The sequence below is a fragment of the Passer montanus genome, unplaced genomic scaffold, assembly GCF_014805655.1.
Source record: "Passer montanus isolate IOZ18808 unplaced genomic scaffold, ASM1480565v1 scaffold144, whole genome shotgun sequence".
NCBI classification, from domain to species: domain Eukaryota; kingdom Metazoa; phylum Chordata; class Aves; order Passeriformes; family Passeridae; genus Passer; species Passer montanus.
In genome coordinates, this window is record NW_024361386.1 from 273545 (window position 1) to 299936 (window position 26392).

General features: G+C 50.6%; 1 protein-coding gene across 2 annotated transcripts in view; it reads left to right on the top strand.

Moving 5' to 3' along the window:
- Positions 1-26392, top strand: part of SHISA6 (shisa family member 6) — a 131274-nt gene that overhangs the window by 10241 nt on the left and 94641 nt on the right. For both annotated transcript variants that reach the window (XM_039700798.1, XM_039700799.1), the window contains exon 3: positions 19366-19461. In XM_039700798.1, the coding sequence (XP_039556732.1) occupies positions 19366-19461 (96 nt within the window). The remainder of the gene's footprint in view (positions 1-19365; positions 19462-26392) is intronic.

A 26392-nucleotide genomic window follows, 5' to 3' on the forward strand; every position in this document is an offset into this window, starting at 1 on the left:
AGCCCTGGAGCCAGCAGAGACTTCTGAAAACCCCCTCGCCAGGATTCTTCTCCTGGGAGGATGAGAAGCTTCAGCTTCTCCCTGTTTTGCTGCTTTGGGATGTGGTTTGGAGATTGCTTATTAATCATGTGAATTGTTTTAATTTAATGACCACTCATGGTCCAGCTGTGTGGAGGCTCTGAGGAGTTACGAGTTTTTATTATTCATTCTGGTTAAGGCTTCTGATGTATCCTTTCGCTATAGTTTAGTGTAGTTTTAGTATAGCATTATAATGTAATATAATACATATAATATAATAAATTAATATAATATAATATAAATTAATATAATATATAGCAATAGAAATTAATATATACTATACTATACTATACTATAATAAAATATAATATAATAAATACACAATATACTATACTATAAATTAATATAATATAATATAATATAATATAATATAATATAATATAATATAATATAATATAATATAATATAATATAATATAATATAATATAATATAATATAATATAATATAATATAATATAATATAATATAATATAATATAATACAATATAATACAATATAATACAATATAATACAATATAATACAATATAAATCTCAGTGGTAGGCACTCAGTGCTCTGGGCTGGGGATGGGGCACAGGGTGGACTCAATCCTCTTGGCTGCCTTTTGCAGCCCAAACAATGCTGGGGTTCTGTGCCATCAACACCTTCTGGAGACTCTGTCCCTTCCCCGTGTCTCCTGCTGCTCACCAGGGCACACAGATCCAGAAGGGAGGGGCAGAAGGAATTGCTGGCTGGCAGCTGGAGGCACAGCTGGCTGCTGCCAGGCTGGCTTCGGTGCTGAGCTCAGGCACTGCAAACCTGAGAGGGGATAAATGGCAAAGTTTGGAGGGAGATGCTGGCTGCAGGAGCCCTGCCTGCTGTCCGGGGGGAGCTGAGGGTTCCCAGGGGTTTTTGAGACTTGCTGGTGCAGAAGTGAGGCAGGGGAGGATGCAGGGACCAGAGCTCAGAGCTGTGAGCAGGTCACACCTTGGGATCCAGTTGGACTAACAGAAAAAGTTAATTAGCAAGCAGGAAAATGCCAAATAAATGGGAATTAGAGACGGTGCAGAGTGACAGCAGCCGGGCAGCAGCTGCTGGTCCTGCCAGGAGATCAAGAAGGGAAAGGCAGGATGTGAACAGCACCCAGCCCCTGCTTGGGTGATGTTTGCCAGGCTGTGTGAGGGGGAAAAGCCATCACAGGGGAGCCCAGGCAAAGGAGAGGTCCCCAAAGGCACACCGGAGAGCACTCCCAGCACAGCCTCCCTGCCTGGCACTGGCTCTGCTCCCTCGGGGCAGCCAGCTGGACTGAGCCCTCAGCAGCCCCTGCCAGGGCTGGGAAGGGAGAGCTTGCCCAAAAGAACTTGTTCCTGGCTCAGCCGTGGCCACCATCAGCTCGTAGATCAGGGCAGACAGAAAGCTGATCACTCACAGAGATCACGAGCTCATAAAACAGCTTTACAGGTAATGTTTGCTTGTAATGTTTTATGGGCAGAGCAGGGCAATGCTCTGTGGTGTCTGTGCTCAGTTGTGAGCCAAACTTCCGATTATTGTTGGGATTAGGAAATTGCACGAGTGGATGCTAAAATCTTTCAGCTGGGAAGAAGTATGTGTCCTAGCTTAAACAGAATAAAGCTGGTCAGCCCTGGTGTGGAGCAGAAAATCAGCAATGCTTGTTTTTTGGGGACAAGGGGAAGAAAATGAAAGAGAAAATTAAAAAAAAAAAAGCAGGAAAGAGGGAGAGCTGGAGGAAAAAGAGTCAGTAATACAGAATAGCAGGATCCAGGCAAGGCACTGCTCACTGGGGCTGCAAATTGGCTCAAGGAGCCCAGAGCTGCAGGGTTTGGAAAGCAGCAGGTCTGGTGGCTGTGGCTGGACTGAGGAGCCCAGAGCAGGAGAGGTGAGGCAGCCAGAAAGGATTGTCCTCGTTGCACAGGGGCTGATTGAGTTTGGTGTTCGTTTGACTTGGAACTTTTGTTTCCAAACTTATAATTGGAAGGGTGCCCCTAAGTCCTGCTAAATAAACCTTGGCTTCATTTCTCCGCGAGGCTGGCTCGGTGTCAGTGAGCAGGACGATTGTGGGTGACAGTGACAAATGGAGCTGGGCTGTGCCTGAGGCTGCAGAGCAGCCTGGGCAGGTCCTGCTGGGGGCAGGGGAGAGGACTCCATCTCCCACTGCTGCTCCAGAGGAATTCCAGACTGCTTTGGGCTGGGAGGGACCTTACAAACCTCCTGTCCCACCCCTCCGTGGCAGGGACACCTCCCACTGTGCCAGCTGCTCCAAACCCAGTGTCCAGCCTGGCCTTAGCACTGCCAGGGATCCAGGGGCAGCCCCAGCTGCTCTGGGCACCCTGTAGGGACAGAGTTTGTGGGGATTGGCGTGGGGCTGTGTGTGGCACAGTTTGGGGTCTCTGGGATGGGCTGTGTGTGGCACAGTTTGGGGTCTCTGGGATGGGGCTGTGTGTGGCACAGTTTGGGGTCACTGGGGCTGTGTGTGGCACAGTTTGGGGTCCCTGGGATGGGGCTGTGTGTGGCACAGTTTGGGGTCTCTGGGGCTGTGTGTGGCACAGTTTGGGGTCTCTGGGAGGGGGCTGTGTGTGGCACAGTGAAAGGTGCACAGAGCTGCTCCCACGGGAGTTCCCTGGGTGCCCTGGGAGCAGAGGGTGGCAGACATGCAGGGTCATCTCATGGCTCTTCTCCAAGCCAAGGACAAACCACAGGTGACCCCACGGAAGGCTTTGAGACATTTGGCTGATGTGAATCACTGCTCTGTCAAAGTGCTGGGTTCACTAAATCCTGATGGCTCAGGGGGACTCAAATGCTGCCCCACGGCTGGTACAAATCTCTTGTCCCCAGCACACACGTGTCTGCAGTGCTGCCTTATCCCCAGTCTCCTGCTGGCTCTCCCACACTGACTCTTTTCCATGTAGCTCGTCCCAGCCTGGGAGAAAAGGGATATTCAGGAGCATCAGACTGATGTGGGAAGCAAATCTGTTCAGGACAGGGCTGTTCCTGTCACCCCTGTGAAATGCTGTCAGCAGGGAAGGGTCCCAGGTGTCCCCCAGCCCAGCATGGAGCTGTGCCTGGAGCTCTGGTACCTCTGACTGCTCCAGGAGCAGGAGGCTGGGAGAGCAAGGACAAAATATGTTTGTAGAGGAAGCACTCTGGCCTAGATTTATATTCTGTTGTCCCTTCATTCTCAGCATATCCATTGCCTCTCCAAGGGGATGCACTGCTCTGCACCCAGCTCCAGAGGTGCCAGGGGAGGGCTGAGCACAGCGAGACTTTTCCAGGGTTAAAATCTGCCCCTCACCTGTGCTGGGACCTGCAGGTGTGGATTAGAGCTCCTGGCCAGGATCACCACTTGGAATGCAGCAAACAGCACAGGCTGCTGCTCTGATTAGCCTGATCTATCTGGGGAAGGCTTTTAATAAGCAGTTTGAGTCAGGATGTTCCAGAGATGGATGCATTCAAAGTGCTGCTTTCAGCAGTGCCTCGCACCCAGAGGCACATTCTGAGCTCCTTCTGAATGTGAACAAATGCAGGGCAGGCCTTCCATCTTCATGGGAATTGTGGCAAACATCTCCAGGCAAGCCCAGAGCACCGTGGGGAGCACTTCCACCCTGAGCAGCACATCAGGAAGGGGCTTTGTGCCCCTGGCCCTGCTCCCAGGGGCTCAGCAGGGCTCTGCCCTTTCCTAAAGCCCAGGGATCCAGATTCATTCTGGGTTATCAGTGCCTTTCCTAAAGCCCAGGGGATCCAGGTTATCAGAACCTTCCCCTAAAGCCCAGGGGATCCAGGTTTTCTCTGGTTTATCAGTGCCTTCCCCCAAAGCCCAGGAGGTCCAAATTCCCTCCAGGTTATCAATGCCTTCCTCCAAAGCCCAGGGGATCCTGTTTCCTTCCAGGTTATGAGTGCCTTTCCTAAAGCCCAGGTGATCCAGGTTCCCTCCAGGTTATCAGTGCTTTCCCTCCATCCATCCATCCATCCATCCATCCATCCATCCATCCATCCATCCATCCATCCATCCATCCATATGCCTTCCCCCAAAGCCCAGGGGATCCAGATTCCCCCCAGGTTCTCAGTGCTTTCCCCTCATCCATCCATCCATCCATCCATCCATCCATCCATCCATCCATCCATCCATCCATCCATCATCCATCCATCCATCCATCCATCCATCCCCCTTCTCTCTCTCTCCCTTCCCCCAGACCAGCTGGGCTCTGCTCCAAACCTCTTCCTCTCCTCCTTCACGGAATTAGCGAGTTCTCCCCCGAATCCCCAGCAAGTGCTGGAGTTAATTTGCCGAGGATCAGCGCGGGGCTGTGTGTGGAAGGCGTCCCAGCCCCTGCTGCTCGCAGTTGTGCTGTCATTTACAGCTGTTGAGGGGAGCACAGAGCAGGTGGAAAAGGATCCCCGGCCGTTCCCCAGCCCCTGCACTTTGCTGTGAGGAACCACTCAAGGTGCAGGTGGTGGGGAATCAGGGAAAGGGCCTGGAAAGCACCCAGAGCGTTCCAGGAACTTTGCTGTGTCCGTGCTCCTCCTGGCATTCCCTGACATTTGACAGAAATGCAGATTTCACAGGAGCAGGAGCAGCTTTGGAACCGTGGGGATTTCTGGGAGCAGAGAGGAGTCAGAGCCCCTCCATCTGCTGTTCCTGCCAGCACATCCCTGGATGGAGAGCCCAGGGCCTCCCTTCCCAGGAGATCCCCAAAGGGTTAATGATGTGTCTTCTGAGCCACCCCAAAATGTCAGAGCTCCTTTCTCAGAACATTTCCTGGGGGAGATACTCAGTGTCCTGGCAGCTGAAATATCACTGCCAAGGGAGGATCCCAGCAGGGCAGGGAGAGCAGGATGGGGGAGCTGAGAGTGCACCCCTGCTCTGCTCTGAGGGATTTAGGACCCTCACTTGGGACAGCAGCTGCTCCCCTCTGTGGGGTGGGGGGTTTAGGACCCTCGCTTCCCCCATGGCTGCACAGAGATGCTCCTCCAGTCCTGTGTGCTCAGGCAGCCAGAGCCTCCAGGCTCCTGGGAAGCTGGGACTGCTGTCCCGAGCAGCTTTGGACCCCAGGAACTCAGGAGAGGGGACTGGAAAGGCAGGAGGAGGAGCTGGAGTGCAAACACCTCAGCTGCCCTGGCTCCAGATGGATCTGTCTGACTACAAATATTTGTTTGCTTATCTTTTCTTAGCCCTGCTGCTTTGGACACCCACCCTGCCCCTTGCAGGGCTGCCAGGGCTGGGGGATGCTCACCTGGGGGAGGTTTGGCTGCCCAGGAGCACAGCCTGGGCTCCCAGAGCTTCTCCTTCCCTCAGCCCCCCAGCTGCTGCCTCTGGGTATTGGTTTGTTCTGCTCTCCTGAGCCTCTCACTGAGCTGGGAAGTTCTGGGGTAATCTGTGTAAAAGAACCTCTGGGAAAGCTCTGCCCCACTAACAAGGCACAGGAGACAACAAAACATCCCCAGAGCAGATTTATCTGCCAGTGAACTTGGTGGGGGCTGGAAAGCAGCAACATTTCAGTAATTCCTGGTGTCTCACGCCCAAATATCCCCCGTGACTGATGGCAGGGGCTTACGTGCTAAGGCAGCTAACAAGTGACAAATCTGAAAAAAAGATTGAAGAAATAACTCAGAAAGTCTGGCTGTTGTGGGGAAACAGAGGAGGAGGTGGAGGGTGGGAGTGTGCACACACAGAGAGGAGATGACACCCGAAGGAGCCACACAGCAGCAGCTCCAGAGCCTCGGGACAAACACCAGGGGCCTGCTCCAAGAGTTTGGGTGGGATTTAGCCTGCCTTGGGCCCAGAGCAGGCCCAGAGCCACAAGGCCAGCAGGGTGCTTACTAGCCAGGTGAGAGCTGGAAACTGGGGGTTGCTATGGCAACAGATTGATGGCAATTTTTATTTTGTTTTATTTTTTTTAAAGCCAGGGAATCCAGGTTCCCTCCAGGTAATCAATGCCTGTCCTAAAGCCGAGGGGATCCAGGTTCATTCTGGGTTATCAAAACCTTCCCCCAAAGCCCAGGGGATCCAGGTTCATTCCAGGTTATCAAAACCTTTCCCCAAAGCCCAGGGGATCCAGGTTCATTTTGGGTTATCAATGCCTTTCCTAAAGTCCAGGGAATTCCAGATTCCCTCTGCTTTATCAGTGTCTTCCCCCAAAGCCCAGGGAATCCAGATTCTCTCTGGTTTATCAGTGCCTTCCCCCAAAGCCCAGGGGATCCAGGTTCATTCCAGGTTCTCCATACCTACCCCCAAAGCCCAGGGAATTCCAGATTCCCTCCAGGCTCTCAATACCTTCCCCCACAGCCAAACTGTTCTTCCTGCAGTTAAGGAACTTTAGTTAAAGCTGCTGAGTTTCCTCAGGGAGCAAAGCCAAGCAAGCTGGCTGTCTAACCAGCTGTGCCATTCTGTGGCTGTGGACAGGTAAAATCATTTCTGTAGCAGGTTTGAGTCTCCCTGTTTGCCTCTGCGTGTCCTGCCAGATCAATTATTGTTTGTTACCTCCATTAGATCTTCAGGAGAAAGGCAGGAACACAATCTCTTTCTTCCATTAATCAGGGCAGTTTACAGAAAACATCAATTTAAAATGTTAAGGCCAATTTGCAACTGGTATTGACAACAATTAAATTGGCCTCCAGAAAGTTGCTTTTTGACACAGTGAAGAATGAAATCTTTATAAGCACATTGTGTGTGTTGGGCCTCTCCTGGCTCCTGATTGCTGATCCTATCACACTCCATGCAAGTGTAAACAGAGGTGAGGAGCTGGAAGCAGAGCTCCATCAGAGTGTGCCAGAATCAGTAAACTCCCCTCCCCTCTCTCTGGACCCCTGCCCAGATACCGCAACTCACTCTGTGCTCTGCCTCCACCACTACCAGCTTCCTTTAGCTCCCAGCTGGGTTATTTTCACTTTAAACTGCACAGAAATGTACTGGAACAAAGGCTGGCTGCTTTGTCCTTGGCATTGCCACCCGGAGCAGTGAAGTGCAGAGGGGCCCAGTGGGCACAGCCCCAGCAGAGCAGTGGCCACAGCTCTGGGGCTCTCAGGGACCCGCGCCATGGACCAGCTCAGCTTGCAGAGGGTGACAGTGCGTTCACATTTCTGAACAGAGAGACACATAATTCTCTCTCACAGGTGTTTTTTACCTGGAGAAGCACAGGGAGAAGAAGAGAAAACAATTCTTATCTCTACTTGCTGCTGTTGCTGTTATTTTTGCACATGTGGAATGTGTTAGGGAGATTGTTTACCTGAAGTTATTTGGTTAATTGGACTCTGCTGAGGATTGTTTTGTTTCCTTGGCCAGTGGGTAAAAGCTGTGTGCTGGCTGTCTCAGACAGTCACAGGTTTTTCTTTATAGTATTCTAGTATGGAATAGTATAGAATATTCTAGTACAGAATATATATATATATATTTCTGTTATAGTAGAGTATTCCTTAATATAGTATCGTATAATGTAATGTAACATAGTTTAATAAATAGAATAGTTTAATAAAGCAATATAAATATAGTATTATATAATATAGTTTAATAAACATAACGGTTTAATAAAGCAATAGAAATATAGTATCATATAATACAATATAATATAATTTAATAAATAGAATAGTTTAATAAAACAATTGTTCAGTATTCTGGATCAATGGAGTCAGATGCCATTCATGCCCCCACCAGAGCAGTGGCCACAGTGCAGACTGTGTTTCCTCCTGGCCCTTCAGCCTTGTTGGGAATTGAGTGGTTCTTGCCTCACTTCCCCTTCCCTGAAGCTTTAATACCCTCAGACTTGTTATGGGCACCTGGAAGGCTCCCCAGGGTTATTTATTGGAGCAGCCCTAAGAGGGAAGGATGCCCTCCTCCAGGAAAGGACACAGCAGCTCGTGCTGTTTGATTTAAAATATTTGAGGAGGAAGGGAAAGGGACTACATCTGTCACAATCTCACTTACAATCAGTGAAGTTAATGGAAAGATTCCTTCTGACTCTCCTGGGCTTTGGACAAGGCTCTGTGCTGCAACATTAGCAAATAATGAAGTTCACATCTCATCAAATCCTCCTCAGGAAAATAACTCTAAAATATGTGTCTGGCCTTTTGCAGCTCTCTCCCAAATCTGTCCCTGGTTTGTCAGCTGTGCCAGCACCTCTATCTCTGGAGGTAAATCACTTCTGTGGATAAGAGCTGCTCTCTAAAAGACCCCCCCACAGATGTTCCACCCCTGCCAGTCCCAGGCGCTGCCCCAGGGCTCAGAGAGGCCCCTCCCAAAAGCACTGAGGCAAATATTGAATATCCAGAACGTGGCTTTCAGTGTGTGCCAGCTGCAGGAATGCATGGACCCTGAGAATCTCCTGAGCTGGACCCAGTGGGGGTGGGACAGGCCGAGTTGCTGTGGAATGTTCTGGAACGCAGCAGGGTGATGGTGTGGCACTGTTTCTGTCTCTCCCCATCTGTGAGGTCACCCTGTCCCCCAGGAGGCTGTCGGTGACCCAGGACAGTGCCAGCAGCCCTGAGGAGCAGCCCCAGCCCTCCTGCCTGGCACAGAGGGGGAGCTGCCAGGGGCTGGGGCTGGACCCTTCCCAGGCTGCGGCATCTGGACTGGCACTGAGGCAGAGGAGCTCTGCGTGCCCCTGGCTGGGCAGGGCGTGGGCAGCAGTGCCAGTGAGCAGCGTGCTGTTCTGGGGGAGTGAGAACTGAAAACACCATCAGGACCTGCTAGAACCATGTTAGAACCCACAGGGACCCTCCTCCTTCCGAGCTGTGCAGGTCAGCCAGGAGGACAGAGGTTCTCTCTGCAGAGAACCCAGAGAGCTGGAGAGCTTTGGTGCTGTCCTGCTTGGGCCTGAGCTCAGTGTGAGCCATGGCATCACTAAAGCTGGCAAAGGCCTCCCAGGCCACCAAGGCACGCTCCCCTGAGGAGCTGCTTTGCTGCCCTGTGCTCAGCTGCACTCTGGCACTTTGGGGAGCGCTGAGCTCTTCCCACAAGCACAAATCCTGCTCCTCGAGCTCCTGCTGTCCCCCGTGGGCTGTGCTGCTGCTCTCCCACTCCTGCAGTGCCTGGCTGACCCCCGAGGAGCTGCCAGCCCTGGTCACTCCCTGGGGACCCGCTCTGCTGGCACAGGCAGCTGCCAGCCCTGCCTCGGTGGCAGGTGACACCTGTGAACATCACTCTAACATAATTGTCACAGTGATCCTTGGTGGAGCTGATGAAATATTTACCTTGCAGCAGCTGTCAGGCCATTAATGTTTCACTGGCTGCTGTCAGCCCGCTCCTGATTTACGCTCCTGAATTGTTGATGCGCTTTAATTGCACTGCCCTCTCCCATCAGGGCTCTGCTGGGGCACTTGCAATTAGCCACAGCTCCTCTGCCCTGCTCCTGAGGGCACCCCTGGGACCCCAGTGCCCCCATCCCACCCTTCCAGCATGGCCTGGGGTCCCCAGTGCCTCCCTGCTGTGTGACAGGCTCAGGGCATGTGGCACTGCTGTCCCCAAGCTCACACCCTGGGGACTCTGCACCCGCTTTGGGGACAGCAGCAGCGATCAGAGTGGCTCCTTTCACCTTGGTACCACTGTGGGTGCTCCCCGAGGGATGCTGAGGCACAGGACAGAGTCCAGGTGTGCCCCTGGGGGATGTGAATCCTGCCCAGGACAGGCCCCCTGTGCCCTGCAGGCCACCAGCTCTGCAGCTGCTCAGGGAAGCAGCTCCTGCTCCTAAGGCACCTTGCTCTCCTTGACCTATTTGCTCATTACCTCCACAAATGTGATTTTGATTAAGGAATTTTCCTAAGTAATTACTCTGGCATTAGCAATCCAGCCAAACAGAAAATAGTCCAAAAAGCAAGGTGGCCTGGTGGCTGCCCTGGAGGCTCTTCTCAGGGAGGGGAGCAAAACCAGCCCTGCAGGGCAGCTGGACACAGCTCTGGCCAGAGAAAACCAGTCTGGGGGGCAGCTGGACACAGCTCTGGCCAGAGAAAACCAGTCTGGGGGGCAGCTGGACACAGCTCTGGCCAGAGAAAACCAGTCTGGGGGGCAGCTGGACACAGCTCTGGCCAGCGAGGCTTGGTCTGGGATTCTGTGATCCTTTGATTCCATGACTCTACGATTCTACAGTTCCACATTTCTATGATTCCACAATTCCATGATTCCGTGATTCTGTAATTCTACGATTCCACCATTCCATAAATCTGTGATTCCATGTTTCTATGATTCTACAATTCCGTGTTTCTATGACTCCATGATTCTGTAATTCTACAATTCCATGATTCCATGATTCCACAATTCCATGATTCTATGACTTTATGATTCCATGATTCTCTGATTCTACAATTCCATGATCCTATGACTCTGTGATTCCACTATTCTGTAATTCTCTGATTCTGCAATTCCACGTTTCCATGTTTCTATGATTCCACATTTCCACGATTCCATGTTTCCATGATTCTACAATTCCATGTTTCTATGACTCTATGATGCCATGATTCTGTAATTCTTCAATTCCATGATTCCACAATTCCATGATTCTACAGTTCCATGAGTCTGTAATTCTACAATTCCATGATTACAGGATTCCATGATTCTGTAATTCTACAATTCCATGATCCTACGACTCTGTGATTCCACTATTCTGTAATTCTCTGATTCTGCAATTCCACGTTTCCATGTTTCTATGATTCCACATTTCTATGATTCCACATTTCCATGATTCCACGTTTCCATGATTCTACAATTCCATGTTTCTATGACTCTATGATTCCATGATTCTGTAATTCTTCAATTCCATGATTCCACAATTCCATGATTCTACATTTCCATGAGTCTGTAATTCTACAATTCCTTGACTCCACAATTCCATGATTCTGTAATTCTACAATGCCATGTTTCCACAATTCCATGATTCCACAATTCCATGATTCTGTAATTCTACAATTCCATGACTCCACGATCCCACGACTCAGACCACAGCAACTGTCCCACGGCAGGAGGGGCCAAGGCTGAGCTCCACTCTGGGAGGCACAGGGATGATGGTGTCACCTCCAGGATGAAATCAGCTGGCCGAGCTCCTCCTGTGAGAGAAACTCCCTGGCAAACAAAGGCAGCTCTCCCTCCCTGCAGGCACCTCCCTGAGCCTCAGCAGCTCTGGGGGAGCTGCCAAACACACAGGGACTCATTCCAAGGCCTGCCCAGGGACAGTATAAATATCCCTCTGGTTAATTCTGGGTGCCATCATCCATCAGCGGCTGTCTGGTGCCATTTAGCTCCTCGCCACCTCCTGACAGCACAGCAGGGCAGCATTCCTGTGGGAATGTCACATTTTCTTTCCAGCTGCAGGTCCAGGTGAAGGAATGGGTGTCCATGTGGGGACAGAGGTGACCAGGGCACCATTCCCATGGAAATGTCACATGGTTTTCTTTCCAGCTGCAGGTCCAGGTGAAGGAATGGGTGTCCATGTGGGGACAGAGGTGACCAGGGCACCATTCCCATGGGAATGTCACATTTTCCTTCCAGCTGCAGGTCCAGGTGAAGGAAAGGGTGGTGGGGACAGAGGTGGGCAGGACAGCATTCCCATGGGAATGTCACTTTTTCTTCTTTCCAGCTGCAGGTCCAGGTGAAGAAAGGGTGGTGGCACCATGTGGGGACAGAGGTCACCTGGAGCAGTCCCTGCTGGGCTGGCTGGGTGTGACCAGAGGGGCAAACAGGGACAGGAGGAGCTGCTGGGCATGGCCAGCTCTGGCCACCGTGGCCTGGGACAGCCATCCAGGCCATGGAACCCTGGAATGGTTGGCTTGGAAGGGAATTTAGCCCGGTTTCAGCTGCCTTGCCGTCACCCCATGGGTTCACTGGGAATAGGCACTTCTGTCTGGCTGCTGAGCTGGGAACCAGGGCAGGGACAAAGCCAAGGACAAGGCCATGGACTGCTGTCATGGACCAAAGCTGCTGCCCAGGTCAAAGAGGGAAGGAAGATGAGGAAAAACAACCAGGAGCATTCCCAGAAGGTCCCCAAAACCCCCCACAGGGAATGAGTGGGTAAGATCCCAAAAGATTCAGAGTCTCTGAGCCTGATGTCCCCTCTCAACATGATTTAAGAAAGGATCTGGACACTTCAGCACTTCATAAACTCCAACAGGAACCATCTCCAGGCACAGGAAGTTCTGCCAAGAGCTTTTTCCCTGCCTTTCCTGACCTCAGCAGGATTTGCCCCTTAATCCTGGCTTTTCTTTCCTGATTGCAGCTCCCTTTGAGATGGCACTTTTTGAAGTTGTTCTTCCCAAATCCTTTGCTTTCCAGAGGGAAGCAGGAACCATGAATGAATCTGTTTGAGGGTGTGAAACAGAGCAACTCTCATCCTTGGACTGTGAATTCCACACACCCATTTATTTACTCACAATTATAAACAGAGCACTTCATAAATATTTATAAGGAGGCTCCCAAGGCCCAGCTGAGAAAATCAGTGTTATCACCATTTCCCAGTTCTCAGGCTGAGGCACAGGCACAGACACTGCTGGAATTGTGCAGTTTTACAGCATTCCTGTAAAGTTTGCCCCAAGATCTCCCAATTCCTGAATCCCCCCATGTTTAGCAGGAAATTGTGCAGTTTTATAAAACTCCTGTAAAGTTTGCCCCAAGATCCCCCAACTCCTGAATCCCCCCATGTTTAGCAGGGAAATTTTGTGCAGTTTTATAAAACTCCTGTAAAGTTTACCCTAAGATCTCCCAATTCCTGAATCTCCCCCATATTTAGCATGCAAATTTTGTGCAGTTTTACAGAGTTTCTGTGAAGTCTACCCCAAGATCTCTCAGTTCCTGAATCCCCCCCATGTCTAGCAGCCTGGGTGGCTCAGCTGTCCCTCTGGGAGCTGGGATTTGTGGTCCCAGGCTCTGGATCAATCAAATCCTGGCAGAGATGAGGGCAATCCCCCCTGAGCTGTGGTGGGGGATCTCCCTTGCAGCCTGGCCCCCCTCAGCTCCCGAGGGGGAGCTCTGTCCTGGAACCCTAGGAGGTGTGATCAGCTCTCCCTTTGCCCTTAATCACTTTCCTTAGCCTACATAATTAAATCCCACCAGGTATTGCAGCTAATTTTTTGAGGAGCTCCCGAAGAACAAAAGCCAGTCCGGACGCAGGCGAACAGAACAAATTAATTAGGAGGGGAATATGAATTCCTTTCTAGATGAGATTCCAGCAGAAGCAGCACAGCTTGGCTGGGCTCCCCAGCCCCTGAGCTCAGCTCCAGGGGTGCAGAGTGCTCAGGGAGGGGATGGGGCCTGGAGCAGCCCCTGCTGAAGCCACTCCTGGGGTTCATCCCACAGCAAAACACAGGGAGCTGCTGCTGAGTCTCATTAGAGGAGAGGCTGGGCCAGCAGATTCCTTCAGTGTGCTCTGGGCATGGCTCCCTGGCCTCTCCCTGCCAATCTGACCCCAATAAAATTATTGCGTGTGGTGGTTGTGAGGGTCTTAGGATGAGGGAAGAGAATCTGACTCCATGTTTTTAGAAGGCTGGTTATATTATATTATATTATATTATATTATATTATATTATATTATATTATATTATATTATATTATATTATATTATATTATATTATATTATATTATATTATATTATACCCTGGCCTCTCCCTGCCAATCTGACCCCAATAAAATTATTGCGTGTGGTGGTTGTGAGGGTCTTAGGATGAGGGAAGAGACTCTGACTCCATGTTTTTAGAAGGCTGATTATATTATATTATATTATATTATATTATATTATATTATATTATATTATATTATAATCCCACCCAGTGGGATTTAAGCTCCAGAATATCTGTAGGCCATGGAAAAATCAGCTATTCCCTGCTCAGATCTGGAATCCGTCCCGTTCATGTCTGACAGCTCACCCCAAGGACCGCTGAACTCCTTCCAGTCGCTGTTTTTGTGCACATTTTCACGTCCTGGACAGGCAGCAGTGCCAGAAGGATGGTGTTAAACAGGCAAAGCTCAGTGCTGGAGCCTCCCTGGGCTCTTTGTGACAAGTGTCAGAGGTGCCAGCTGGCTCCTGCTTTCTGGGTGCTTTGGAGAAGGAAAATGGGGACATTTGGTGTCCCAGGGGCAGCCCTGGGATGTCCCTTTGCTGATCTGCACCCCAAGAGAAGCTCCCCAGGTGCCTGACGTGGCTGCAAATGCTCCCTTCCAACTGGTAGCCGTGTCTGCCACCCCCAAATTCCCCAGCCTGGGATGGGTGGGGTGTCCTGGCTGCCCTGGGCACCTCTGGGGCAGGAATTCCCGGGTTTGGGTCTGGAGCTGAGCCTCCCTGGCATTCCAAGGTGCCCCAGTGTGAGAGGCAGGACAGGGGATGGTGCAGAGCACTCTGCAAACACCTCCCAGCCCTTCTGGCAGCTCCTCCCTTGGGCTGTTCTCTGTGTGAAACTGCCCCAGAAGGATCTGTATGTGCAAAACGGCCCCAAAAGGATCTGTTACGTGTAAAACAGCCCAAAAAGGATCTGTTATGTGTAAAACTGCCCCAAAAGGATCATTCCAGCTCTGTTATGTGGGGAACAGCCCCAAAAGGATCTGTTATGTGTAAAACAGCCCCAAAAGGATCACTGCAGCTCTGGTTTGTGGGGAACAGCCCCAAAAGGATCTGTTATGTAGGAAACAGCTCCAAAAGGATCATTCCAGATCTGTTATGTGGGGAACAGCCCCAAAAGGATCTGTTATGTAGGAAACAGCTCCAAAAGGATCACTCCAGCTCTGTTATGTGTAGACATCCTGTGATTCGATAAACCAAAAAGAAATGATCAGCACCAGAAGCAGAGAGGCAGTGGATCCTCCAAGAATGAAAGGATTTTTTCCTTTTCCTGCAGAGATCTGTCCGGCAGTGCCTGTGCTGAGGAGCTGGATGTGAGGGCTCCTCCCCGGGCGCAGGGCTCTTTTCCCCAGGGCAGTTTGTGATGAGGCTGAGGTCAGACCTCTGTGCATCTTGCAAAAGTCTGTCCACGCCAGTCCCTGTCTGCCCTTCTCGGGGTGATGTAATCTGTGCTCAGTAATAACATTTCCAAGAGGTGGATAACAGCATTTTAGTTCAGCTCTAATAATTCTGTTAAAGCAGAGCCAGGGTTGTAATTGCAGTTTGTGGCCGAGGTTGTTCCATATGTGAGTTCTGGAGGATGCCTTTGTAATGAAATGTTCCCTCTGAGCTCCGTGCCCTGAAGAATTTGCCTTTTTTGTGTGGCAGGCAGAGCACTCTGCTGCCTTGTCACCAGAGGAGAGGGGGGACAGAAGGGTGTTCTCATAAGTGAGCTGGGACTCCATTTTTCTTCATGCAGGAAAAGCCAAATCTTTATTATATAGATCATATTTTATAGGAGCATTATTATTATTATTATTAGTAGTAGTATCATACTTAATAATAATAATAGTTATGATGATGATGTCAGATCTTATTGATTGACAATACATTCTCACTCAGTTCATTGGTCAGTACTATTGTATAGATAATAATTTATAGATTATTATTATTATTATTATTATTATTATTATTATTATATGAGATCTTACTGGTTGACAACACATTCCCACACTGGATGGACTTTAAGGTCCCTTCCAGCCCAAACCATCCTGTGATTCAGTGAAAAAACCCTGAAATCTGAAATAAAATGAAAATCACTCCATCTACACCGCTTTCTCAAGGAATCTGAAAGGAATTTTTCAATGAACTTGGCATTTTTCAGCTCTCACCACAGGGCAGAGGGCAACGCTGAGGTTCAGCCTGGGCTGGGGGAAGGTCTGGGATGAGTTCCAGGAGCTCCTTCCCAGCCCGTGGCACAGGCAGCTCCATCGGCTCATGGCTGAGCCCCCCTGGCAGCTCTGCAGGGCTCCCAGCACCTCGGGGAGAGGCAGAAAGGGGGAAAACCTCCACTCCAGTGGGGAAGGAAATGGGGAATTTCCCTGTCTGTGCTCCCTCTGCTCTGCTGGGCATTTGGGATTGCTCCAAGGGACCCTTCACTTCCAGTGGGAAACACCCTGCTCAGGATGGGATTGTGGCAAATAAATTGAATAACAACACTCCCAGCAGTCCCTAGGCCCCTTTGAAAGGAAAAATCACTCCCAGAAATCTCCCACAATTTTGCTAGGCTGAAAGAAATGATCACAAGTGAGCAGGAATAAAAAAAAAAAAAAAAAAAAAAACCAAAAAGCAAACGTAGCATCCTGTAATATACCTGTGGAAAGGGAAAAGTCATGCTGCTTGAAGTCTGCAAATTTGAGTTTCTCCTGGGAAAATGCAACTCCTGTTCAAATGCTAATGGCTCGTTATCACAGGGATGTTTTAATTGAACTACAATGTTCCATAAGCAGGGGCAGAGCAAGGTTCAGAGAGCAAATGGCTGATGAAGAATCCTCAATCTGCCAGTAAATGTTTGCTTTTTTATAAACTTCCCCTTCTTGATGTGTCTTAAGCAGGTTCTCCAGGGGGAATTGTAAAAGGCAGCTGGCTTCAGCTGGAGGTAGCAGCAATATTTGTGTGGCTCTTTTATCCTGGTTTAAACCAGGGAATTTATGGCACTGCTCGAGTGGCTGGCCCTGAGAGCACAGAAATTCCTGGGGCAGGAGCAAAAATCGCCTCGTTGGACAGCAGAGATGCAGCACATTGTAGAGAAAAAGGAAAGCCAGTGGGGCACTGCAGCCCCAGAGCATCTCTGGAGGCTCCTGAGCACCAGCACAGACATCTCATGGAGAACCCACAGTTCCGGAGCTCTGCCTCCTTTCCCAGGAATCCAGAACAGAGCTTGCAGGAGGGAGCTGGGAGGAGAAGGGACAGAACCCACCATGTTTGCCATGGGAGCAGAAATTCCTTCCTTCTTTTTTCTGGATGCTCTTCTCAGGGAATTTCTGGGGGATGTCTCCACGCTGGGAGGTTTTTGCCACCACCTCGCATTGCCACAGCTGTGAGAAGAAAACTGGGAGCTGCCAGCACTCCCAGAGCTGTGGAAACACCGCGTGTGTGCTTGCTGACATTTCCAGGGAGCACTGGGCTGACCTTGGCCAGAAAAAGCCCGTGTGGGAGGGGAGTGGGATGGTTTCTCTATTAGGACGTTTGTCACAAGTGTCAGCACCTCCTGCCTGCCCTGGGAACTCCTCTGAGGCTCTCCAGCCCCATCCCAGGCTGGCAGGGCCTGTGCCAGCCTCTCCTGGCCTGGCACCTGCTGGGGATGGAGCTGGAGCCGGCTCAGACCTGATGGGGAGAACAGGGGGCTCAGGTGAGACCCCACCTGCAGAGAGCTCACCTGCAGAGACCTCACCTGCAGAGATCTCACCTGCAGAGAGCTCACCTGCACAGACCTCACCTGCACAGATCTCACCTGCACAGATCTCACCTGCAGAGCTGCCCCAGCCCAGGAGGAGCTGGAGCTGCTGCAGAGCCCAGAGGAGGCTCCAGGGTGATGCCAGGGATGGAGCAGCTCTGCTGGCAGGAAAGGCTGGCACAGCTGGCACTGCTCACCTGGGCAGGAGAAGCTTTGGGTGAGCTCAGGGTGGCCTTTCAGGACCTGAAAGGATCTACAGGAAATGTGGAGAGGGACAATTGACAAGGGATGGAGAGACAAGACACAGGGAATGGCTTCAGTGACACAGGGCAGGGCTGGATGGGATATAGGGCAGGAATTGTTCCCTGTGAGGGTGGGCAGGCCCTGGCACAGCTGTGGCTGCCCCTGGATCCCTGGCAGTGCCCATAGCCAGGCTGGACAGGGCTGGGAGCACCTGGGGCAGTGGGAGGTGTCCCTGCCATGGCAGGGGTGGCACTGGATGGGCTCTGAGGTCTCTTCCAGCCCAACCCATTCTGGGATTCTGTGACATTTGGGGACCTCGGGGGGCAGGTGGGTGCTGGCCTAACCCAGTACCTTCTGCAGGGGCTCTGGGGACAGTGGGTGGCTGCAGGGGAAACAGGGAACTTCCAAAGCCTCTCTCATTCCCAAAGTGTTGCCGGAGAGCCTGAAATGGGGATGGAACAACCAGATTTGGTGGAACAGTGAGGGCCAGGCAGGACAGAGCCCCAGCTGACCCCACCTGGAGCTGGACGCCCCCCTGGTCCTGCCCAGTGCTGCCCACCCAGCTCTGCCCCAGCCCAGCACCTCCTGCCACCGCAGCTCGGGCAGGAAACCAGGGAAAGGTGGAATTTCCCTGGGATTCAGCTGCATCCCTGCAGCCCCCCAGGCCGCCCCCCTTCCCTCCCCCTGCACCTTCCTTATCTCTGCCTCGTCCTGGAATGATAGGAACAGAAAAATTAACAACATGAAAAAGGGAGGAGATGATAAAGAGTATCTGAAAAATCATCTGTGTCCTCATTTCAGAGCTGAGTATGGTAACAGGGAGGCAGGCTGCTTTTTTCTTTTTTTCTTTTTTTTCCCTTTATTAATGTATTAAAATATTAAAGAGCTGGGTGTCTCTTGAAACTACAGTGTTGTCAGGGACTGGGAAAGCTCTGGGGGTCTTTTCAGGAGGTTTGAGGAGCTGTCCCAAACCCCAAATTTGCTGTGCTGCTGTTGTGGGGACACGGGGACAGCCTGGGCAGGGGGACATTGGCACCTGGGGACAAACCCCTGGCAGCAGGGTGCCTCAGGGGGAGGATCTCTGATCCCCTCTGGGACCAGGCCTTGGAGAGCAGAGGTGGGTCTGAGCCAGGATGAGCCAATTTCCGAAGATTTGGTTCTTGGATTTGGCATTTTGGTGCTTCCCCTCTCGGATTCTGCTCCCTCCTGGGCAGTTTCCAACATGTGCAGTTGTTCTTCAAAAATCTTTGCCAGCAAAGAATTCAGGTGTTGATGTGGCTGCAGGTGTCATTTTCTAGGCCACTCTTGGGGTGCATTTAATTGTGCAATGTGTGTGAGGGTGACAGAAGGGCTGGATAGTGCATATAAATAAATAAAAATAAAATTAAATAGAAATATAAAGAATATAAATGTAAATACTAATATAAATATATAAATCTATGTACAGAAATATATAAATGTAAAAATATATTAACATAATTTTATAATAATATGTCTATATTATTAGTAGTATATTGTAATATTATTATTATATAATATATACATAAATATATAGGGAAATATATGTATATAAAATATATGTACATGTATAAATATATATGGAAATGTGAGACTATAAATATATCAAAAGTACAAATATTATATATTATATATTATATATTATATATTATATTATATTATATTATATTATATTATATTATATATTAATATTATACATTATATTTAAATATAAATATATGTGTATATATACGTATGCGCCCAGAGACAGAGTGACTGAAGGTGTCTTTGCTCCCTTTTCCTTTTCCAGGTCACTATGGAAAGGATATTTATCGCAGCGGAGGGCCAGATCTCCACAATTTCATCTCCTCCGGGTTTGTCACGTTAGGAAGAGGACACACGAAGGGTACAGTGGAAACCATTTTTTGCTAAATAAACCGAAACGATAGTTTGAAATGCGAAGCTCGGAGCTGGGTGCCCGAGGCGCGGCAGGGCCGGTGCTGGGCTGGGGCAGGACCTGCGGGTCCTGGCAGGGCGGTACAGGCTGCCCCGGGCTGCGCAGCGGCTCTGCTCCTGCCGCTCTGTGTTCTCCCCGCTGCTCCGGAGGGGAGGGCAGGCAGTGACCACTTCCACACTGCGGGGCTGGAGTTCCTCCCTTTGACTTCTGGGCTTTTGTTTCAGTTCTTCCTTTATTTAGATGGTGGGGGGAACGGGGGGGTTATGACGAATATTTTATAAAATTATTTCTTTTTAGCTCCCGAAGCCTATATTTTCTGTGTTCCTATAACCTGTGATATAATGTACAAACAGCAAACCACAGGAATCTCCATCTGCTGCTGTGTGTATGTTCTGTGTACATGTACTGTATATAAATATCTGTGCAGAGACAGCTTTGACACAAACACGCCGACCTCCAGGGCGTTCTGGTGCCACCAGAGCCACGTCCTGGTGCCACCACAACCCCGGGCCGTGCTCCCTGTTGCCTGTTTGGTGAGTTTTTCTGGTGTGCAGAAGTGCTCGGAGTGTCCTCCCATCCCGAGTGCCGCCGGTGGCCTGGCTGTGACACCGGGGGTGCACGTGCCATCCCTGTCCCCTTCTGTGTCCCCACAACTGCTGTACTCCCCCAGACACAATGTATGTGGAGACTCCTCTCTAGAGCAATGTACTGTACGTGGAGCTGTGTCCTCGTGCTCGCCTGGTTGAACGCTCCTGTGTTGTTTCTGTGGATGACCGTGACTCACAAATGATTAAAGGACCTTGGTATTTTAATTTTTATTATATTTTTTCAACTACATTTCCTGCACTTTTTCCAGTTCTCCACGGGTGTCATCCAAAGTAGTGTTGGTCCTGTAGAACTGTCAGAGAAGAAACAAATATATGTATATTGTCTGTGTATGTCTGTGTGTGCTTAAATAAAGTTTACTGAGGCTGAGGCAGCACCCGTGGGACTTGTAATCCAATACCCTGAAATCCCAGACCTGTGATCCAAAACCCTGAAATCCCAGTCCTGTAATCCAGTACCCTGCAATCCCAGATTTGTGATCCAAAACCCTGTAATCCAATACCCTGCAATTCCAGACTTGTGACCCAAAATCCGGAAATCCCAGTCCTGTAATCCAGTACCCTGCAATCCCAGACCTGTGATCCAATACCCTGCAATCCCAGATTTGTTCTGCAATCTCTGCAATCCCAGATTTATTCTCCAATCCCTGCAATCCCAGATCTGTAATCCAGTCCCTGCAATCCCAGATTTTATACCCAATCCCTGCAATCCCAGATTTGTTCTCCAGTCCCTGCAATCCCAGATTTGTTCTCCAATCCCTGCAATCCCAGATTTGTTCTCCAGTCCCTGCAATCCCAGTCCAGCTCTGCACTGAGGGAAGGGAAGCAGAGGAGCCTCAGATGGGCTGGGACCTGCACAGGCTCAAGGAAGGAGTCCTGGTGACATTTCACACAAGGTGTCCCCATCCCAAGGGAGGTTTATGGCCACATCAGGACATGTTTTTATGTGCTTTTATATCAGGACGTATTTTTCATTTTAACATGTGTTTTTAGGGTCAGGTTGCAAAGGTGCCCCAGGAGTGATGGTCCAAGGAGTGGGGTGTCCTGATAGGCTCCACCAAGCCATGGAGACCCCTGAGCAGGGCTGCAAACCCAGCCCTTTGTCTCAGGCAGGTGAGTTATCCTCACCTCACACCCCTGAGGCACCTCCCAGGACAAAGATTCTGCTCCCAGCTCCTTCCCAGGCGAGAAGAAAACCTCCTCTCCTCCTTTAGCTGCAAAGGCTCGGGGCTCTGCTCTCCTGTAGGTGGGCCAGGGGTTTCCACACCTTTCCCAGAGCACATTCCCTGGCCCTGGCAAGGGGGGACAGTGGCACTGGGAACACAGCCTGTTCATCCACCACAGGGGGTGCTTTCCAAACAGAACAAAAGGCTTTGTCCTCTGAAGAAATTAATATCCTTGTTGTTCATAGACATCAGAATGGGCTGGCTTTAGAATTTACCTTTCAGCTGCCTGTAAATCCACCTGGCTTTTGAGCAGTGCTGTAATGTTCATTTCCAGTTTCTTAATGGCAGATTCCCCCACTGCTGGGTGGTGAGAGTGACAAACCCCTCACACCTGCTGCAGGACCTGCTTGTGCTCGTGTGTGGCTTTGTCTTTGTCTGTGACATGACCTGATTGTCTGTCTGTGCTGTGACAGGGGGCACGTGGCGTGTCACAAAGGACTGAGGGGTTCTGTCGTGGGGATTGTGCCTGAAATGGTTGGGTTTGGGGAAATATTGTGACAGATTTCCTGAGTGCAGCTGGAAGTCACCACCCAATACCTGTAAGACAGCTTCAGCCAGGGCTTCAGATGAGGGGGTTCTGTGCTCTTTTATCCTATTCCTATTGAGATGAGTGGGTTCTGTGGTATTTTATCCTATTCCTATTGAGATGAGCAGGTTCTGTCCTGTTTTCTCTTATTGAGATGAGCAGGTTCTATGCTAGTTTCTCCTATTCTCATTGAGATGAGCAGGTTATGTCCTGTTTTCTCTTATTGAGATGAGCAGGTTCCATCCTGTTTTCTCCTATTCCTATTGAGAAGAATATGTTCTATGCTCTTCTGTCCTATTCCTACTGAGATGAGCAGGTTCTGTCCCGTTTTCTCCTATTCTCATTGAGATGAGCAGGTTCTGTCCCGTTTTCTCCTATTCCCATTGAGATGAGCAGGTTCTATGCTAGTTTCTCTTATTCCCATTGAGGTGAGCAGGTTCTGTCCTGTTTTCTCCTATTCCCATTGAGATGAGCAGGTTCTGTCCTGTTCCAGTTCCAGCCCTTGTGTTACACCCTCCACTTCAGCCAAACAACCTCAGCCTGCCCTGTGCAGAGGGTTGTGCCCCTGCACTGCACAGAGCCAGTGAAGTTCCTCTCAATATTTCTCTGCTCTGGGAGACACATTTTTGGTGTTTTCTCAACTGTCTTCTGTGCTGTGGCAGAACTCCAAGTGCTGAGTAATATTTAAGAGCTCATCTATTTCGGGCAGAAGACAAAGACGTGAGACATGCCAAAGCACCATGGATACCAAAGCAGCAGATCCACACGTCTGCCATGCCCAGCCTGGGCAGGATGGGCATTTATGGCTCTGCCATGGCATTCCACTGGGCCATGCCTCACTGCCTGCCATCTGAGGGCTCTGAAGCCATTCCAGTGCGTGTTCTCCAAACCATGGGCAGTTCCTCTGCGGTCAGGATGATCCAGGGGTGAATCTTTGCTCTTCAGGCTGTGCAAGTCCCTGGATGAGGGCTGATCTCATCCAAGGTGAGGTAGGAGGAAGCTGGATGGTTGGTTCTGAGGTAGCAGCCTTAAATTCCGTGTGGAATTAAACACCAGCACCTCTGAGGAGTTCACAGGGAGGGCACAGGGCACCTGAGCCCCAGAGAGGGAGGAGGGATCCCACATTCCTGCGGGGGAGCAGCTCCTGCTGCTGGTGGTGCCGTGGGAGGGTTCAGTGCTCCGGGGACACACGTGGGAGACAGGAGCCAGCTCACCCCTCTGTGCACCAAGCTGGTTTAAATCCCAGCTTCCTCAGGCTGTTCTGAGCATCCTGACACTGCCTGTGTCCCACCCTGTGCCCCCAGAGCTGGGCACCCAGCCAGCCTGGAGGGATTTACAGCCACAGGGATAAACCCTGGAGAGGGAGCACATCCACTCCACACTGCCTGCCCCACATCATATTGCTGGGATTTTGGGTAAAACCAGGATTTTTATTTTGGTTGTGGTTGTTTTTTGCTCCCAGTCTCAGAGCTTGACAATAGTTCCCCCGTGGAATGGAGCTCCTGGGTTTCAGTCTGGGCCAGCAGCAGGAGCTCTGGAGAGCAGATGATAACCTCTGGTCAGCACTCAACAGCTTCTCTGTTTTCCTGGTAGCTCTGCAAGAGTGTGAAAAACAGGGAGGTTATTTTCAGGAAAAAGCAGAATTTCCCAGTTGAACTGAGTGCAAGGGCAGGGGCAGTGAGGCAGGAGGAACAGGGGGTTTAGGCTCCTCTGCAGGGTCACTTCACAGGGGAAAACAGAACTGTTCCTACAACCTGCTCCTTCCCTGGAGCTTATGGCACATCCTGGAGGAGCTGCAGAGGCAGGAAGCCTCTGGAAGAGTCAGATGTTGCCCAAGAACGCTTCCAGGAATGGAACCTCTCCCTCCTGGTCCGAGGCTGTGCCTGGATTCCCTGGCAGGTGCGCTCTGAGCCAGGGCATCAACAGGAGTATTTTTTAAAATTTTTACTCACTCAGCCTTTCTCTGAGGATATTCTGAAGTGGCAGCAGGTGGGAAGGAGAGGAAGGGATGAGCCACGTGTGGCTGCAGAGCCCCAGCCCCCTGTGCTGGCATCACCCTCAGCGTGGGCAAGGTGCAAACCTGCTGGGCACAGCCAGCCTGTGACTGAGCAGCAAAAGCTCCCCCCAGAGCATTTGATCTTGTGATTTGCTGTGCAGATCCGGCAGATCTGCAGCCCAAATGTGGGATTTGCCTGCTGGGCTTCTGCTCTCTCTTGTCTTGTACCTCGGGTGTGGGCACTGGGCTCAGGGCACGGCTTTGGGGGCACAGGATTTGTGCCTGGTGGGTGGGAACAGGGTGTTTGTGCTTGAGCAGGACCTTACACCCAGGGGGATGCTGTCCTCAGGTCCAGCATCACCCCTGGAGAACATCCCCCTTCTTTGTGGGTATTCAAAAGGAGAAAATTGTCCTTGATCTACCTTAGAAAATGAGCATTTTCCCTGGGCATGTGGGCAGAGAGAGGCAGATTGCTGGAGCCAGAGCAGAGGGAGGTGGCTGCCTCCAGGGTTAAGGGCTTGGGAGCTGCAGGAGTTTGTGGGAAGACAGGAGATGGGAGGGAGAGTGGCTGGGGTGAGGGTGGCTGAGCCTCGTGGCTTCTGTGTGCCAGTGGCTCCCAGGGGCTCAGGCTGTGGAGACAGGAGCACAGAATCAGTGCCCCAGGGCTCAGGCTGTTCTGTGTGAATCTCAGACATAGCCAGAACACTCCCAAAACTCATCAGAATGGTGCAAAACAATGCACACACACACATTGTAAAGCAAACCTTTCAGAACTTCTGTTAAAATCAGTCAGAGTTTCTGTTAACGTCTCTCATTTGTGCCTCCATCTCATCCTTACATTTTCAGGCCCCCATGAGGTCGGTCCTCCACACTCATTTTCACCTCCCCCCCAGATGCCAGTTTTTCACCTGCCACCCAGTGCTCCCAGCCAGATGCCAGTCTTTGCTGCCTGTTTATTTATGCCCAAACCTGTCTCTCCTTCAATCCAGAAAGCTCTGCCTCACTGTCTGGCAGCTGGGGACACCCTGTGTCACCAGGAGCAGGCCGTTCCCCCTGGGATGTTTTGGTCTCCCACCCACGGTGTTCCCTCACTGCCCATCCTTGGCTGCTTGTCCTGCAGGCTGAGCAGGGTCCCTGGCAGGCTCTGTATTTCAGCACTGACAGCTCTGGATGCAATCCAGCCTCGGTGCAGCCACCTCAGCTGGCTGAGGATGTGCAGCTGCTGCAGCTGGCACTCCAGGGCTGGCCCCAGTGCCCCTCTGGGGCACCCCAAACTGAGCCCCTTTCACAGCCACTGCCTGGGACCAGCGGGGTTGGCGCTCCACTGGCTGTAAATGTGATTCAGAGATGAGTGGGAGAGAAGGGATTTATTAATTTGCTCCTCATTAGCAGTTTGAGAGTTCTGATTCCTCCCTCCAGCAGTGCCCTGGCTCCCCGCTGCCACGGCTGGTTCCCCATTGCTTGGCTTGCAGCTCTGTGCTCCAGCTCCGCTCCCAAAGCGCTGCTTTCTACCCTTAATTTGTTATTTTGGGGTCTTATATTACATCTGTCACAACTTCCTGGGCCCAGCACAGCTACAAAACACGCAGTGAATCAGCTCCAGGCTGGAATTTACTGCCTGCCCCATCATTAGTAATCCACACTCGCAGCAGACTCATTAGCACGGGCGAAGGCAGAACTTGGAGGATCATTTTTTTCACACCTGCACCTATTGCCGTGAATAGATTTGCAAAAATTGAGGGTTAGGTGTGCTGGGTCCTTAAACACTTGTTAGAAATCCCATCAATGGAGAGCTGTGGAGCCCCAGCCTGCTGCATCCCAATGAATCACCTTCTGTTTATCCTGGATCATTTTGGGTGATTTCCATCGTGCCTTGGTTAAGATCATCCACTCCTGATCCCAGGTGTGTGGTCTTTGGGAGGGTCCTCAGGACGAGGGAAAGAGATGAATCTGACTCCATGTTCTCAGAAGGCACACCAGAAGGTTTAACAAGAATGGCAATAAAAACTCGTGACTCCTCAGAGCCTCGACACAGCTGATGGTGATTGGTTATTCAGTTAAAACAATTCGCATGAAGCCAATGAAACAATCACCTACCACATTGCAAAGCAGCAAAACGGGAGAAGCAAATCAGATAATTATTATTTACATTCCTCTCTGAGGCTCCTCAGCTTCCCAGGAGAAGCAATCCTGGCGAAGGGATTTTTCAGAAAATATCACAGTGACACGGATTAATCCAAGCCTTGCGTGTTCCTAATTGCATTGACTGGGAACTGGGATCACTGGGATGTGGAGGGGGGCCTGGAGCTGTGCAGGAACATTCCATGACGCAGCAGGACATTTCAAACCACTCTGAATTATTTAACCTCCCTCGGCCACGGCCCGTCCATTTCTCAGCAGAGCCTGGACAGCTCTGGTTTTTATAGCCTGGCATCAGCCAGGTGGGAGGAGAGGGGGATGTCACTGTGATATTTTATGAAAACCCCTTTGCTAGGATTTTTCTCCTATTCTAGCTGAGAAGCCTCAG